This window comes from Caretta caretta, chromosome 6 (genome assembly GCF_965140235.1).
Source record: "Caretta caretta isolate rCarCar2 chromosome 6, rCarCar1.hap1, whole genome shotgun sequence".
In the NCBI taxonomy this organism is placed as follows: domain Eukaryota; kingdom Metazoa; phylum Chordata; order Testudines; family Cheloniidae; genus Caretta; species Caretta caretta.
Genome location: NC_134211.1, coordinates 117736566 through 117754902, shown reverse-complemented (window position 1 = coordinate 117754902; position 18337 = coordinate 117736566). Strand labels below are relative to the sequence as shown.

Below are 18337 nucleotides of genomic sequence, written 5' to 3'. Positions count from 1 at the left end.
ATTCAGGTTAATTAGTTCGATAACTATCATTGTATGGGTTTATAAGAAGACTTAAAGCTGTCCTTGTTCTCACAATAATTCCATTTTATCATGTTATAGTGAGATAGGTTCTGGTGGAACTCAGATTACACCTACCACACAATGCAATGCAGTTAACTGAAACAAGAACCTCACAGCCCTGTAAGTACTGTAGCACAGCACAGCAATATTCTATCACAACTTTTCCTCTGTCAAGTGGCTTTAGGGTTCTCAGTACTAGACACAATGTCCAGTTCCCCGATGGCGTAAATCCGCATAAATCCACTGAAGTCAGTGGAGCTAAGCCAACTCACACCAACTGAAGATCTCACCTCTAGTCTCCTTTCTTAATCTCTGGAGCAGGTATAGAATGACTAGCAGAAACACAAGCTTTCCCAAACTTCCCTGCCAAAGGGCCTTCAGCCCAGGCCTGGAGAGGACACCTCAAAGAGGTCAGTCTCCATGTCTATAAAATCTTGTGCTAACTGTGATGGTAGCAATTATGGTCCTGTCCACTGGGAACTGGTCCAAGGCAACCAAACTCACTTCATAAATGCTAACAAACCCTCAGATGGTAACAACTTTCAGTCACTACTGATCTGCGCCAGATTCCAAATGGTGACCTGAGACCTGATTCGAAGTCCAAACACCCAATGACTTTAGTGGGCTTTGGATCAGGAACAAGAGCAGGAAAGATCTATATGCAGTTATCAATCTCCTGAGCCAATTAGTGCTCTGCTATTCACCTTTTAACCAGATCACAATGCTACACCGATTTTTATTCTCTTATCATTACTGCTACTATATTATTATTATATTTTATGATATCAGCAAGTACTAGAACTACAAAAGTGCGTAAAGGATGGTTTCCTGCTGGTATGTGTAATCTGTATGGAAAGACCTGTTGGATATATTTTTAAACAGAATAAAATTGCTGACATACGGCCTTTTTTAAAGTGGAATGCTTCATGAAATGTACATTTTCCATTTTCCAAAAAATTTTGGAACTAAAACATTTAGCCTTCTAGTTGCTCTGTGAAATGTTTTGTTTGGTTTCAGTGTTTTTTATGAGTTGTTTCTATATGGCCAATTTGGATTATTCAGCCCCATCAAATGTGAGTTTTTTCCAAAAATGAAGGATATCCTTTTTGAGATTTTTCTCTTCCCACCCCCTCAAATTTTTCAAAAACTGTTTTTGCTAATTTCAAATCTCAAAACACAAAAAAAAGTTAAAATAATTCCAAGGAGAAAGTGGAAAATCCGACCATACTGAAAAGCAGGGGAACAGAACGCACTACCAAAATTACTGATGTTTCCAATTTTTCCCCCTAATTTTAAACCAGCTCCCTCTCTCTGAGCACAACTATGAAAGTATTAATGGAATCACATGTGGTTCAGATCTTTTTTTCCAGCGTGTTTACAGTACTCAGAACTGTTTACACTACTGGAAAGGACACAATGGATTGAAAGGTACAATATCTGAGTTTTTACCTCATGCACTCATACCTTCTCTGTGTCGATCCCTTTAGACATGGACCATGTTGAGACAATATAATCCATGACTCGTTCACTAAGGCCTTTTGGGACTTGATATAATTTTAGGAAATCCCTCACATTGTTCAGCATCTCATGGTATCGGTTGGTGTTGGCATACATTTGCTGGAAAATGGTGGTGACATTTCCAAAAATAGTTGCATAAAGAAGAGCTGAAAGAGAGAAAATGGCAAACAAAGATAAATGTCTATACTCCACAAAAAGACTTAATCGTTTCAATAAGTGTTTTGCGAGAAAAACAACTGCAAATGGTTGCAGACTCATTTGTGTGTGCTGAAAAGTTCTAGTTACACACACTCATATATTCACATACTTATACTCAGAGGACTTTTTCTTATGTGAACTTACGTTCCTCTTCATCCATCATATTTAATTGGCTCATATGACTCCCACCAACAGAAAACAAGGAGGAAAATGCCACTAAAAGGAAGAACTGCTGAACAACTGAAAAGAAACAAGTCAAAAATGGCCCAAATAGAAAAAGCCTTACACTAAACCTTATCAAAGGGATTCGGTGAACGTACTCTGAGACACAAGGTGGGTGAGGTCATATCTTTTATTGAGCCAAGTTCTGTTGGTGAGAGAGACGAGCTTCTTGAAAGCTTGTCTCTCTCACCAACAGAAGTTGGCCCAATAAAAGATATGACCTCACCCACCTTGTCTCCCTAATATCCTGAGACCAATACGGCTACAGCACTGACATACTCTGAGAGGCAGTTCAATGGCAGGGACCAGGAACTGAGAAGGGGGTGGACCTATCTTGATCCAGATAAGACCATGGACCAGAGAACTGAAGCCTGGCAAGGATATATCTGGACAGACAGTGGTCCAGATCCTTAGCTGTGGCCAAGGACGACACAGTGCAGGTCATGAGGATGTTGTATCCTATATCCTGGACCAGCTGTGCGTCAGCTCTGATGTAACATGAGGTCTATATTATGTCAACTGACGGTGGCCTCAAGAACAGAAAATGGAGAGCAGAAAGATGTAGGGAAGCCTCAGTCACATCTCCTTGCCACTGGCCTCATCTCTATATCAGCAGCTGGGCGTATGTGGCATAGAAGCCACCACACCAGATATATACCAGAGGCGTATCCCCCTCTGCTGGGGTGGTTCCCCCACCCTACCCAGCAACACCAGTTTTAGGGCCAGACTGTGCCCGCAAAGTTGTGCAAAGCAGCTGCACCATATCCCAGGATAAGGAAGTCAAGTAACTCAGATCTAGTGTAAAGGCTTTCCATTAGAGATGGGCCTGCACCAAATCCCTGGGTCCAAATATTCCAATTCTTTGAAAAGTAGGAGCTTCAACTCAAAACCAGACCCAAATTTCAAAGCTGTGCCCGATCACTCTGATGGGCCAAACCATAGCACATACATCCAAACGTTTCTGAATTTGCAAGTGTGCAAAATCTGAATCCATGTCTAGATGCTGTGGCTTGGCTCCATTTCTATATACCCCATACATTTCTGCTAGCCCAGAGCAGCCTGAGGCCACTTTCTAGCATTTTCCAGCCTCAGCTTAATGCACAGCTAGTACATTCAAGGAAACACCACTGTCTCCACTTTTGAAGGGAAAATCATTAATGATAATAATGGGACTAAATGGGACTAAAGCATGTGCTTAAATGCTCTTTTCAATAGGGATGGACTTAGGCATGCTCTTAAAGGTATTTAGGTTTCTTATTGATTCGGTACCTAATTATTCTTGAGAAGAAGCCATAAATAAATAAATAGCACTCTTCTCTTAAACACTGTAGACTTTACAGAAAGAAAATTATTTTGATTTCTTCAAATACCAGTGTGTTGCATTTTCATTCTGTCCTTGGCATCAACAAATATACGGAAGTGTGTGTGTCATGTTTAATCATCTTTGCTTGGAAGTACTAGACTGCAGAATGCAGCTGTGTTTACATATTCTTTTTTTAAAAAAAACATGCAGCGTACAAATAGGAAAAAATAAGCCATTGTGGAAGGATAACTACTTTCTATCTCCTAATGCATAACAGCTTCCTTTTGTATACAACAGATTATTCACCTCACTCCAGAAAATTGACTTAATTTTACGGACATTTAGTTCAGTTTATCACCGCTCTTCCAGAGGCAGCAATTTTTTTTAAAGACGTGGGGTTTGTTTAAAAATACTTGAATAGTAGAAATATTGCACGGACATTTCTCAACAATTTCTTGACTATTTAAATGTAAAAATGAAACACCAGAATGAAGCAGAGATGTGGTGTTCTCTGCCTCATCAGAGTCTAGGGGGACTGCATTCTGACTGGTTGGATAGACATATGAGAGCTATGACCAGGTAAGGTCACAGCAGGAGTAGCACCTATGAATATGAGGTTTCAATTTTGGAAAACTGGGGAGATTCATGTTCTCACTATATGACTGTACAGAAATCAAGTAATAGGTATATATCTTGTTCCTCTTTGCTTTACTGATTATATATAACCACAACTGCTGGCTACTAAAATGTTTACACAATACGTTACATATATACACACATATGCACAGTACATGCATATACACAGTATAAAAGTATGTGGGTTACACATGCATACACTCGGTGGATGAATGTCAGTTGTACATTTTTTCGCTTTTGCTGTTCTTCCCAGTTTTTGTAGCATGTTAAATTGGATGAAGTGCCACTTCTTGTAAATGCTACTCCCCTATTCCACTCACGTACATTGGTTGAAAGGTTTCAGTTAATTTGATGAGTGAATCTACAATATAAATATATTTTCAGTCTTGACCTGCCTTGTTTTATACCCATTTCTGTACTGAAAGGGATTGTGTCTATAAAAATATATGCAACCCCTTTTTGCAAGTGCAAAATAGGACAGAAAAATCAGAGGCTGGCTGACAATGTGGTATTGCCCTATCATATGAAAAGAATAGATTCAATTCCTGATCCTCATACCACACCAGCCAGACTGGAAGTGGCTAAGAGTGCCATGGTGGAAACACAGTCTGACTGTGGTGAGTGCCTGTGATGGTGACACATTGGGCCCCTGAGGGTTAAAAGGCAATACCAGGACCAGGTAGCCTCTGGGCCTGCCGAGCATGCTCTGACTGGAGGAGCAGGTTAAGAGGGAGCTCAGAAGACCACATAAAGGGGGTAGAGGAGAGAGGAACCTTTCGTCCAGAAGCCACAGAGAAGGTTGAGCTGAGAGGGGACCACAGAATGGATAAGGCGCACAGACAGTGCCTTCCTTGACCAACCTGCCCCCTACTCTGAGAACCAGTGGGTCCTGCAGGGCTCTGCTTCTTTGGACTCTTTTTCTGCTAAGCAGCTGACTACTTGGACTACAGCGGACTTACTGGTAGGAAGTGACCCAGAGAAATGAACTTGGACTTGCTGCCAGTGTTGCTTCCCACGGGGCCAGAGGGAGGGCCGGGGTCCCCCTACCACACCCCCTTAAAGGGCAAGGGCCAGATGCTGGTGGAAAGCCAAAGATCCTGAATTAAGGAAAGGACAGCACGTCTACTGCTTGGACAGAGGTGGAAGGGGCCAAAAGCTGGGTGCGCTAACCCCTTGGCTGTTGGCCCTCCAAGCCCCCTACCACAATGCTACTTATTTCCTCCCACCAAAAAAATCTCCTTGAGACTGAGAATATTCATGAAACCTATCCATTTAAATGGTAATTTTACCCAAAAGTAATAAGTGCCTGAAAACAGGAGCTTGGAATGAAAATGCCTCTTTGAACATAATTATTGATATAATGAATCATCAGATCATTTCTTGGAAACTGAAATTAAAGAAAATGTTGCATGCTAGTCTATACACCACACAATCTCCACATGCAAAAAATACTAGCTCATTTCAGTATTCGGACATTGTAATGTGTGTCACATTTTGGCAAACATTGTAAAGGCCTTCGTGGAACATATTTAGGTCTTGGCAGGATTAGAGGTATGCCTCAGAGATGCTCCTTGCATTTGGTTATTTCTTATTTCAGTTGTTGGCCATTGTTAGTTATTGTGTTTCAAGAGGGAGATTATTTTTCTTAATTTAGCACGGATACTCTATCCATGTCCTGTACTTAGTCCCCAATCTCACCGTGTAGGACACACATAAAAGGGTTAAGATGGAAAAGCCACCATTGGGTATTTGCCAGGCCACAGTGTTCTGCCCTCATAAATGTTCAGCAAAATTAGTTTGTTCTGATAACGCATTATGCTTTACCCATTATCTTGGGTTTCATCGGTTTAATATGTCGTCACTCAGTATCCTATTGAGGAAACTCTGGCTGATGGAGTTTTGTGAAAAGAAGTCTGAACCTAAGTTCCCTCTGAGAGGCGCGCCTGCGCGGCCGTGCAGGAGGCCACCAAGGGCTAGGTACTTAATTCCCCCAGCCCCGGGGCTACTGCGGCCGGGAGGGGTGCCTCTCCCCCAGCTCCAGGCCCAGAGTTGCTGCGGCGGGGAGAAATGCTCTCTCCCAGCCCAGGTGCTGCTGCAGGGAGAGAGGGCTGGGGGGAGTACTCTCTCCCCACCACAGGTCCTGGTCACCCTGCACCCCAAACCCCTCATCCCCAGTCCCACCCCAGAGCCTGTACCCTCACCCAGAGCCAACACCCACTGCACCCCAATCCTCTGCCCCACATCACCCCAACCCTCTGCCACACATCACCTCCACATTGGTACACATAGCAAAATTCATTCCGCACATGGAAGGGAAAAATTAGAGGGAACATTGGTCTGAACTGTTGTTAGCTAGCCTTGGGAATACAAAATGCCTGATTTTTCTCTCATTTACATCTCTTTAAAGCTGGTGTAACTCCATCAACTTCAAATACTACTGAGACTGGGATGAAATACTAATGTGGACACAAGAACAAATGGATATACCCTAGCCACCAGGAAGTTTAGACTTGAAATTAGACGAAGGTTTCTAACCATCAGAGGAGTGAAGTTTTGGAATAGCCTTCCAAGGGAAACAGTGGGGGCAAAAGATCTATATGGCTTTAAGATTAAACTCGATAAGTTTATGGAGGAGATGGTCTAATGGGATAACATCGTTTTGGTAATTAAATATTCATGGTAAATAGGCCCAATGGCCTGTGATGGGATATTAGATGGGGTGGGATCTGAGTTACCCAGGAAAGAATTTTCTGTAGTATCTGGCTGGTGAATCTTGCCCATATGCTCAGGGTTTAGCTGATCACCATATTTGGGGTCGGGAAGGAATTTTCCTCCAGGGCAGATTGGAAGAGGCCCTGGAGGCTTTTCGCCTTCCTCTGTAGCATGGGGCACAGGTCACTTGCTGGAGGATTCTCTGCTCCTTGAAGTCTTTAAACCACGATTTGAGGACTTCAATAGCTCACACATAGGTGAGAGGTTTTTCGCAGGAGTGGGTGGGTGAAATTCTGTGGCCTGCGTTGTGCAGGAGGTCAGACTAGATTATCATAATGGTCCCTTCTGACCTTAGTATCTATGAATCTATGAAATAAGTCCCTAGATAGACACAAGGGGCCAGATCCCCAGATGGCATGAATACACCAGCTTACACCATCAAAGACTTCTGTTAACCTTCATTAATCCATTAGCTATCCTGATCTCACCTGACTGCTGGACCAACAGCTCTGATCTTTAAACTTGTGCTACCTGTACATTTGCATAAATGTGGGTGCAATTCAATATCGCTAATGAAGCACCAGTGGATAGAAGAAAATTACAGCCGTGATCACATGCATGCAAAAGAATGAATACCTAATATTTCAGGTAGTGTTTTCAACTGTTTCTTAAACATTGAAAGGTTATTGATTTGATTTGGATGACCCCAGTAATTACCAATCAGAGCTTTATCAGAACACACCTTGTTAATGAATACCCACAATATTACATTTGAGCATCACCCTTTGCCCTTTTAAAAATGAGACAATAGCAACAATTCTCATCTCTATTTCAGTTTGTTTCATTTTAATTTTTTTGGTTGTGGCAAACGATATTTGCAGAGATTCGGAGAGATGTAAACCTCGGTGCATCTCTCCAGGATAAGAGGATTTAAACAATTTTCAGAGAGACACGGACATGTACATATGTACCTGATTAGTTGTAATTTAGTCTCTTCTTTTATGAGAAGCTCAGAGAAAACAGAAGAGATCATGCTACCCAAACTGTAGGAGAAATTACCCTCCCCAATTCCCTGATTTCACTTGCTAGTTAGGTCAGGCAGCATTTGTTCATCTTCTCACTAATGATTCTTATTTATGTGAATTTTTTTTTCTTCATCTGCTCCTGCTGACATCTAACATTTACTTCTCCTAATTGTCTTCTACATGTAAATCTTGGAGAGTCCTCGCTTCATTTTGTATAGAGCAATTTAAAATAATGATGCAGGAATATTTTCCTCGCAACCCTTAAGGCTATGCAGGTGGTTCAACCATTATTTCAGATTTCTATTTTTATTCTCCAGTTCTCAAAAGACAGATATACATTGTGTGTATATACATATATATAATTAATTTCTGGAGGATTTTGTAACAATGTCCTACATAAATCTTTTGCATCTGTTTAACAACAAGCAATTTTCTTGTTAAAAATGGCTCAGACTGGTCTAAATTAACCTAGAGCATTTCAAATTGATTACTACATTGACTGCTTTCTCAATATATCTTCAGGAAATGAGGCCTGGACTAAGAACCATTTTTTCCTACATTCTGCTCTCTATTACATAGATTACATGGCCAGAAGGGACCATTGTGATCATCTAGTCTAACCTCCTATATATCACAGGCCAGAGAACTTTCCCAAAACAATTCCATGAGCAAATCTTTCAGGAAAAACATCCAAACTTGATTTAAAAATTGCCAGTGATGGAGATTCCATCACAGCCCTTGGTAAATTGTTCCAATGGATAACTGCCCTCCCTGTTAAAAATGTACACCTTATTTCCAGTCTGCCCAGAGCTGACAGCAGGAACCCCTGCCATATGGAGGGCTGACATCAGAAGCCCTGGTCGCCAGACCTGGGCGACTGGTGGCTGGGGTGCCGCTGTCAACCCTGGGTGGCTGGGCTCCTGCTGTGAGCCCCGTATATTGATGACTGTAATATAGTTACAGCAAAATATCTGGTTATCAAAAAAATTAGCAGGCATTACAGAATACTTGAGTGTTTATATTGTTCCAGCAAATTTTTCTTAAACAAATAGGTCTTCTTTGGCTTTTCCAAATTACTGCAATTAATAAAGGTCCATTATTACTTTTCTGTGATTTTCCATGTCTTGCCCGCAACTCAGCTGCAATTATTTGGCAATCATCCCATGACTCAAGTAGGGCCTTACTCAGAATGTCATTTACAATATGCTTGTACAGCCCCCAGCACTATGGGGCTCTGACCTGCTCGAGACCTCTAGATCAGAGCTTCTCAAACTGGGGGGGCAGGCCCACAGGCCCTAGGGCAGTGTAGAATGTATTCTGGGAGGGTGGGCATGAGAAGCTTTCGGTGAGAAAAAAATGACTGTGCACATTTTACCCACAGCAAAGCTGATTCCTCCCAAAGCTATCAGGCCCTCAGGGGCGCTGTGCATTTGACTCTAGATGGCACTGTGGGTTTTGACGGATGTCTGTTAAACTTGCATAGCATTATAAAAAGTCATTACCGTCTGTCCGTTAATGCATTTGCTATGATGCGATGTGCATGTTTAATTGTAAGCATTGACCACAATCATAGTTTTCCTTTTGTTCTTATTATAATGGATCATTGGCTCTGTTTGAATCAATGCCTTACTGTTTTTAATATCTAGTGGGAGTTGCATGTTGATTTTTTTTTTATCATTATCTGTTCCTGTGTGGCAGGAGGGGGGATAGAGTACTACAGACACAAAGAAGGGGGACGCAATCAAATAAGTTTGAGAAGAGGAGGTTATTCACCTGTGCAGTAACTGAAGTGCTTCCAGAGATGTCCCTGTGAGCGCTCCATTCCAGGTGTTGGTGTGCCCCCGTGCCTTCGCTCAGAGATTTTTACAGTAGTACTCACACAGGCCGCACACACGCGGTGCTTGCCTCACGTGCCGAATGTGCCTCAATAATGCGTGCACATGGCCCGGCTCCTCAGCTCCTTCTCTACAACGGAGACTGCTCCAAACTCCGAAGTAGAGGGGAGGAGGGTGGGTAGTGGTGCACCCGCAGGGATGCTCATCTTACTGCACAGATGAGTAACCTCCTCTTCTTCTTTGAGAGATGTCCCTGTGGGGGCTCCACTCCAGGTGACTGAAAAGCAGTACCTCTTAAGAAGGTAGGGACTTCAGATCTGGTAAGAAAGCTGTAGACAGCACAGCTCGGCCCATTCAAATGTCAGTCAGGGGTCCCTGAGTAAGAGCATAACGTTTAGGAAAGGTGTGTGCTGAAGCCCAGGTGGCGGCTTTGCAAATATCTGTGAGGGGAATGTTACGTAAGAATGCCACAGAGGTTGACACGGATCTGGTAGAGTGTGCTCGAACAGAAATTGGAGGATTCATCTTCTTTAGTTGGTAGCGCAGGCAGATGCAGCCTGCTATCCAACTGGATAATCTCTGGGTAGAGATGGATTTGCCTCTGGATTGTTCTGCGACTGAAATGAAAAGTTTAGGGGAAGCCCTAAGGGGCTTAGTCCTATCCAAATAAAAGGACAATGCTCTGTGCATGTCGAGTGTGTGCATTGCTGATTCAAAAGTGTTTGCATGCAGTTTAGGAAAGAAGGTTGGTAGATGGATAGGTTCATTGAGGTGGAAGGAGGAATGCACCTTCGGGAGAAATTTGGGATGCATTCGGAGCGTGACTTTGTCCTTAAAAAATATAGTGTATGGTGGGTCAGCCATAAGCGCTCCAAGTTCTCCTACATGTCTGGCAGATGTAATGGCAACTAAAAATGTAGTTTTCATGGTTAGATGTAGGAGGGAGCATGTTGCAAGCAGCTCAAATGGATGGCACAAGCAGCATGGGAGGACCAAGTGTAGATCCCAGGGTTGAGTGGGTGGTTTAATGTCTGGGTATAGGGCCTGGAGGCCCTTGTCTTACTGTGAAACACCGTAATTGCTGCTAGATGTACCTTTATGGAGCTAAAGGAGAGCCCAGATAATACAAGTTCTAAAAGATAGTCTAGTATTAGTGAAAGAGGGGTTGAAGCAGGAGCGGTTTGCTTGGTGGAACACCAATGAGCGAACCTAGTCCATTTATGGAGATAGGTGGTAGGTGCAGATTGTATTCTGCTATGTAATAGTACTCTTTGTACCTATTCAGAGCAGTCTACTTCCTCATTAGAGAACCATTGAGGAGCCATGCTTTGAGGTACAGCATCATTACATTGGGGTGGTGTAGTTGACCCCTGCGTTGTGCTAATAGGTTCAGAATGGGGGAAGTGGAATCGGCGGGCAAACTGACATCGTCATTAAAAATTGGTACCACGCCTGTCTGGACCATGTAAGGGCTATTAGTATGATCCTGGCCCTCTCCACTTGTGTTTTTTGTAATACCCAGTAAAGAAGTGGTATCGGGGGGAATGTGTATAGGAAATTGTCATTCCATTTAATGATGAATGTGTCTCCCATTGAGTGCTTTCCTAGACCCACTCTGGAACAGAATTCCGGGCATTTTTTTGTTGGTCGTGGTTTCAAAAAGATCCAGTTGCGGGTAGCCCCATATTTTGAATATGTTGTGTAGGATGGTATAGTTTATCTCCCATTCGTGACCTAGGGGAAAAGATCTGCTGAGCTTGTCCACAGTGGTGTTTAGTGAACTAGGTAGGTAGGAAGCTGAAATTTGGATATTGTGTTGGAGGCACCAATTCCAAAGTTTCTTAGCCTCTGTGCAGAGTGAGTGGTATCAAGCTTCCCCTTGTCTGTTTATATAAAACATGCAGGCAATGTTGTCGGTCATGATCCTGATGTGCTGGTTCTGGAGATGTGCGGGAGAAATTGGATGCAGGTGTTGCAGACCGCTAGAAGCGCTAAAAGATTTATGTGCAGTGATGCTTCTACCAGGGACCGGAGTCCCTGAGTGGTGTGGTGTGCCATGTGTGCTCCCCAGCCCGTGAGAGAAGCATCCATGATAATTATAACAGAGGGGGACTCCTGCACAAACGGGACCCCAGAGCAGAGATTGTGTGGAAAAGTCCACCATGTGAGTGAATCCTTGACTTTGGTAGGTATGGACAGAATTCTGTTTAGGCAGTGCACATTCGGTCTGTAGACAATGGTCATCCAACCCTGCAGGCATTGCATGTAGAGGCGTGCATTCTTGACCACAAAAGTGCAAGAGGCCATATATCTGAGAATTTGCAGACAGTTGCGGACAGTGACCTGTGGGCTGTTTTGAAACTTGGCAACAAGATTCTTTATGGTGTTGAATCTGTCAGATGGGAGAGGTGCAGTCTGGTTATGGAATTGAGGTGAGCACCTATGAACTCTAGTCCTGAGTAGGAGTTAATGTGGATTTGTTCTTGTTTATTTGTTGGCCCAAACTCTGGAAGCAGTCGATGGTCATCTGTGTGGCTTGGATGGCCTCCCTGAGAGTCTGGGCCTTGAGCAGGCAATCACCCAGGTAAGGAAAAATTTTGACTCCTTTTTTCTGTAGGTGCGCCGTTGCCACCACGAGAATCTTGGAAAAGACGCTGGGTGCTGTTGAGAGGCCAAAGGGCAGAACCCTGTATTGGTAGCGACTTGAGTCCTTAACAGATCTGAGAAAACGCTTGTGGGCGGGGTGTATACTTACATGAAAATAAGCATCCCACAGGTCGAGGGCTGAAAACCAATCTCCCTGCTCCAGCGCTGGAATTATAGTTGTGAGGATAACCATTTTGAATTTTTGCTTTTTGATGAACTTGTTGAGTCACCTGAGGTTGAGGATGGGTCGCCATCCCCCACTTTTCTGTCAAAAAGTTGTGGGAATAAAACTCCTTTCCCTGATCAGGCACCGTCTCGATTGCTCCTATTTTTAGAAGATGTTGCACCTCTTGATGCAGCAAGTGGTCACGAGAGGGGTCCCTGAAGATGGACGGGATGGGAGAGGGTATAGACAGGAAGGGGATGGAATAGCCCAACCGGATGACCTCTAGGGCCCATCTGTCTGTAGTGATGGCTCGCTAGTTGTGATAGAATGGGAGTAAACAGTGTCCAAAAGGTTGGATGGGAAGTATAAGCGCTGGAGTGTGTGGGAGGTCTTCTATACCCTTGACCAAGGCTTCAGATCTGCTTATTAAATTGAGGGGGTTGGGACGGTACCGACGTTGTGGGGCATCGTCACTGATGGCTGGGACTTTGGTGGTGTTTCTGCTGGTGGTCTTATGGCCTCTGTTGCTCCTGTGGGTAGGCCGGGTATCATGGATGTTGTTAAGGCTGATACCTGTATTGTCATCTTCTAGCTGACGGTGTATGGATGCCTAGGGATCTGAGCGTCGCTCTGGAATCCTTCATGGTGTGCAGCACCTCATTGGTTTTTGCTGCAAATAACTTCTCGCCATCGAAGGGGAGATCCTCCACGGTGTTTTCTATCTCACGTGGGAAAGAAGAAAAGGTAAATCATGAAGCCTGATGCATCACTATGGCCATCACAGACCTGGCAGCTGTGTCCACAGCATTGAGGGCAGCCTGCAATGCCACGAGGGAAATAATCTGCCCTTCAGAGACTACTGCTTTGAACTGTTGTCTCTTGTCCTCTGGGATGTCATTAATAAAGTCCATGAGTTTCCCGTAATTTCTGTGATCATATTTGGCCAGTAGGGCCGCGTAGTTTGCCACTCTAAATTGTGGCGTGGATGATGCATAAACTCTGTGCCTGAGTAGGTCCATTCTTTTGTTGTCCTTGTCAGAGGGAGTGGACCAGAAATGCTGCCGTTTGTTCTTTTGGTTGGCTGCTTCTACCACCAGTGAATTTGGTGGTGGGTGCGTGAAAAGGAATTGTGAGCCCTGGCAGGGGACATAGTATTTCCGGTCTGCCCTTTTGCAGATTGGGGGGTGCCAGATATTTTTGGCAGGGTCCATAATGGCTCCATTAATAGGTAAGGCAATCTTGGATGAGGCCGAAGGTTGTAATATGTCAGTCAGCTCATGCTGAGTGTCCGACACCTCCTCCAGAGTGATCTTGAGCTCATTAGCCGCTCTTCTGAACATGAGTAGAATCATCCGTTGTTGTTGGGAGTGGGGGCATAATAGCTTCTTCTGGTGAAGTGGGTGAATTATTATTATTTGGAGAGGGTTCAGGTGCGTCCTTGTCCGAGTGCACCGTTACAGGTTGCTCCTGGCCATCCGTCGCGGAAGTGTGGATGGATACAGGAGGAGATCTAATGTGGCCTCTGCATGGGCTGTACCGGCTACTGTGGTGCCTGCTGCAGGACCCCCATGGGTTCCAATAATGCCTTTGTCTGGGGAAGGGCATGGGTGGTCCCATCCATGGGTGTCCATACCAGAGTGGTAAGTCCCTGGACTATAAGGACCTTGGTCTCCCATGCTAGCAAAAGTGTGAAGGGGGGAGGAATGGTATGGTGAAAAAACTGCCTCCACTTTGTCATTCTCATCAGTAGAAAAGTGAGAGGGGAGAGGGGACAGCTGTCGGTGCCATGGCGACGATCCTGGTGAAAGATTGGTACCAATAATGGGGAATCTGGAGTTGGCGAGATTACCAAATCGCTGGAATGAATAAATTGTGGTGCTGAGATAGAAGGAACTGGAGTATATAGCGCTGGGCGCGGCGGCGGTGCCGATTGGTGCAGCACCGTATGCAGAGACACAGATGATTGAGGAGTCAGTGCCGGGACAACAACTGTACTTGTGTGTGGCACAGGCAGGCTCAGCTGAGTCGGCACCGAGTCCTTTGCGGTGCTGTGCGGTGCCGTACTAGAAGAAGCGGGCAACTTTAAGCCCGGAGCCTCGGCACCGGAGCGGCGCGTACCGGCAGCGGTTGGCGTACGGACAGTGCCAGAGGTGCCTGGAGTGTCATATGTGCTGAGCGGCGGCACAGTCGGCACCAACAAGATGGACCTGGTCAGAGGCTGTTTGGATGCCATCTGGTCTCTGTGAGGTGATGAAGCTGGCCGGTTTTTTGTTGTTTTCTTGTCCTTAGCGGACTTAGGAGGGCTCTGTCTCAAGTAGGACTCCTGACCTGGGTCAGAGGCAAGTCTGAGGGACTTCTCCATTAGAATTAACTTGGGACTTCCCCAAACAGCGAACACATAGAGACTGGCCATCAGAGACCGGGATGGCCTCTCTGCACATAGTGTATCCCTCAAAACCTGGCGAACCAGGCGTAGTATAAACTCTAACTGACAGAAAAAAACTGGGAAGGAAAAAAAAATTAATAGAAGAATGGGGAAATGAAACTTATCTGACTAAAAAAAAAACCTAGATAAACTGTTTAAACAACTATCTATCTAAAGCAAGAAATAATTGAGCGAGACTGCTGAGCTCCGTCTCAGGCTGGGGATGGTAGAAAAGGAACTGAAGAGCCTGGGCCATGCGCACGTTATTGAAGCACATTTGGTGCATGAGGCAGGCACCGTGCATGGGTGGCCTGTGCAAATACTGCTGTAAAAATCTCCGAGCAAAGGCACAGGGGTGCACCAACACCTAGAATGGAGCACCTGGAGTGGAGACCCCCAGGGACATCTCTTGAAGAAGAGCCACTGCTCTAGACACTACTGTAAAATAAACGTTAAATAAGGGTAACAATTACATAGGCAAGACTCCCATTGGCGTCAACAGGATCTTTGTCTAAAAGGCACTGTAGGATCTGGGCCTATTGTGTAATGAAGAATGCCTGTAGTAAATTGATGATATTTATATATACGTTTTTTTTATAAAGCATATTCTTTGCACAACAGATTGGAACAGCTGCTTTGGAGCCTGACAAGTCTAAGCACAATTAGGCATTCAGCAGCCTTTATGCATAAATCCTCAAAAATATGTGGAAACATTCTGCCACACTTGCACATTAGCTAATTTTTAAATGGTGATAGTTGGGCCATTTTTAATAAGAGCAATGAGATAATAAATTTAAGACCCTGTCATTTTGTTTCAAACTAAGATGCTCTTGCACTATACATGTACCCAAAAGTGATTCAGATTGCTAGCTAGTGTGTTTGGGTGGGGGATGGGGTTATTATTGGTCTTTGTTAAAGGCAAGTATGTGTATGTTATATTCATTCATCCTGACACAATGTGGATAGGGCACATTTGATAAATGCAATAATAAATGCGTTAATTAGTAAAATAAAGAACCGAGAAATATTCTATGCAAAAACTCTATGCCTGTCCAGAAATCCATGACTTTTCTACCAACTCTCGTCACTTGACATGCTGCATAACATTCCATGCAGTGGTGAATGCTAATTAAAGTACAACTGTCTTGCTAAAGAAATTGGATGTAGTGGAGAAAGAATGAAGAGATTCGGAGGATAGCCAGAGTTCATCAGAGATAATGTTCACCGTGAATGTCAGCCAACAATGCACCCGTAGTACTTTGCTCCCTCTCTCATTTGTCATTTTCTCCATTTTGATTATCATTCTTGATACTGGTTCTTTTTAATCCCCCTTTCTCCCTCCTCCTTTTTTTATGCAAAAGTCTAAATTGCACCTGTCAAACAATCTCCACTACTCATTCCGTAAACCTGTCTCTTTCCTTTCCCCATCAAAGACTGGAGAACCTACTTCTCCACGATATGCTGTCTTCAGCATTGTTACTGGCCAATGCTGACGTCTGTGGATTAAAATCATGCCATGTTTCTTCCACTGTATGCCTCACTATGTCAGAAATGTCATCTGTAATAAGCACAAGACACAAAGGATCTACCACGCTATTGTATGGAAACGTGGAAACTGACAGTGGGTCAAGAGTGATTGTTGACATAAAGGGGCTCTGTGAGTAAATTTGGCAGCGGTCAGTATCAGTGTGAGACAGGCTAACAGCTTGTTACGGGGTTTGGGCTGATTATTATTTCTTTTTATTATAATTTTTCCTTGGCAAATTTTCTACATGGACACAGAGTTCCTGTCAAAATAAGATGAACGCTGGATAGCAGGCAGTCACTTTAGCCAAAATACCTAAATATCACTCTCATACTGACAAACACCACCTGATCTTTGTCTCTCTTAAAATACAATGGGAAATTTGTAAACACACCTTTAAACTACCGGACCTGGATTTGAATGTACAGAACAGTATTTCCAGCTCCCAGTTTTAAGACTCTCATTTTCTATCCATGCTAAAAAACAAGATTGTTTATATTAAATGGAGTTAATCTGTTTCTATCAGCTAATTTTGTTTTCAGTTTTTCAATTTGCCATTCTTTCTAGTGTAGCATCTAAACCTGCTTATTCTGTCTTTCCTTCTTAAATTAATTGTCCAATTTTATATCAAAATACAGTTAATAAGATAAGAACAGATTTTGTGACAGTCAGACAATTGACTACAGTAATCTTCATACAACATAGGGCATGTATGCCCCGGGACATAAGAAAAAACATATATAACACTGTTTCATTTGTAAAATATGTGCCACAAAATACCTGTGATATGCAATGCAGTCACAATAATATTGCTTTTATTTTTCTGTTCCTAATTTTTCTATTTGAATTATTCAGCCTGAATTCTACACAAGCAGTTTTTGCACTTAATTATCTGGGTGTTTTTAGAGGGAAATAAGATTAATGTGCTTAATAAAGTTAATATTAAAATGCTCCCAGTTTGGTTTTGGAGTTAATATCAAAATGCATTAAAGAATAGATCAGCTTTGTAAAGTAACTACAAACATAGTTTAATGGAGTTTCAGGTTTATTGTATCTCACTGGTCTCCATTTTCAAGTTAAAAATAGGTTTTTCTCTAACTGCCAGCCCTGCAAATTCAACCTGTGCTCTGAGAGGGGAGTTAAATTCTTTCTGTCTCACTCAGCAGCACTGGGGCTTCGCTTCAGCAAAGCACGTAAGCACGTGATTAACTTAAATCACATCCATAAGTCCCATTAAAGTTAATGCTTAAGTGCACTGCTGAATAGGGGTAGACAGGTTCTACAGGGCAAATTAGACCCAGAGTGACACCTGTGCAATTCCACTGCTTTCAGTGGCGGTCCACAGGCATGACTGGAATTTAGCCAATAGTTCTTTTGATGTTCAAACTGGAATAGAACCTGCTGCTTATGCCATCTTCATTTTGTTCACTCTGCAGGAAACTTTAGATTTGTCACTAAAGTAAAGTAAAGACGTGATTTTGAATACACACAATGAGGACGTCTCTTGAGAAGACGGGGGATATTTTTACAAAGGGCCAGACTTTTAAAGGTATTTAGGCATCTAAAGATACAGATGGGTGCTCAGTGGGATTTTCAAATGCACCTAATAAGAAAATACTACTTTTCAGAGTGGTGTCATGCGTTAGCTATTAATTACCAGGCACTTGCTATAACAGATGCAGAAAAGGAAAAATATGGGGAGAAAATAAATATTGCAAACTATACAAGAGTTTGGACCTGGCTTTAGAGATCAGGGAAATCCTATGGCCTGTGTTATACAGGAGGTCAGACTCAGTGGTTCTCAACCTATTTACCATTGTGGGCCACATCCAATACCACCTGTATAGCCCTGAGGATGCCACATGGGCCGCAACTATGTGCTGATTGGGCCGCAAACTGCCCAGGAGCTGTGGGCTGAGAACCAATGGGCTGGATGATCACAACGCTCCCTTTCAGATTTATAGTCTTTGAATCAATTACATTAACCTCTCCTACCAGAATATCCATATAAAAAGGACGGTAAGACCAGTTTTTTCAAATGTTTTTACCACTGTAATTTTCTCCGA

At 43.4% G+C, this 18337-nt stretch overlaps 1 protein-coding gene across 1 annotated transcript in view; it reads right to left on the bottom strand.

The window, feature by feature from the left end:
- The window catches only part of KCNH5 (potassium voltage-gated channel subfamily H member 5), a 246928-nt gene that overhangs the window by 95300 nt on the left and 133291 nt on the right, over positions 1 to 18337 (bottom strand). The window contains exon 8 of the mRNA XM_048854484.2: positions 1525 to 1724. Within this exon, the coding sequence (XP_048710441.1) occupies positions 1525 to 1724 (200 nt within the window). The remainder of the gene's footprint in view (positions 1 to 1524; positions 1725 to 18337) is intronic.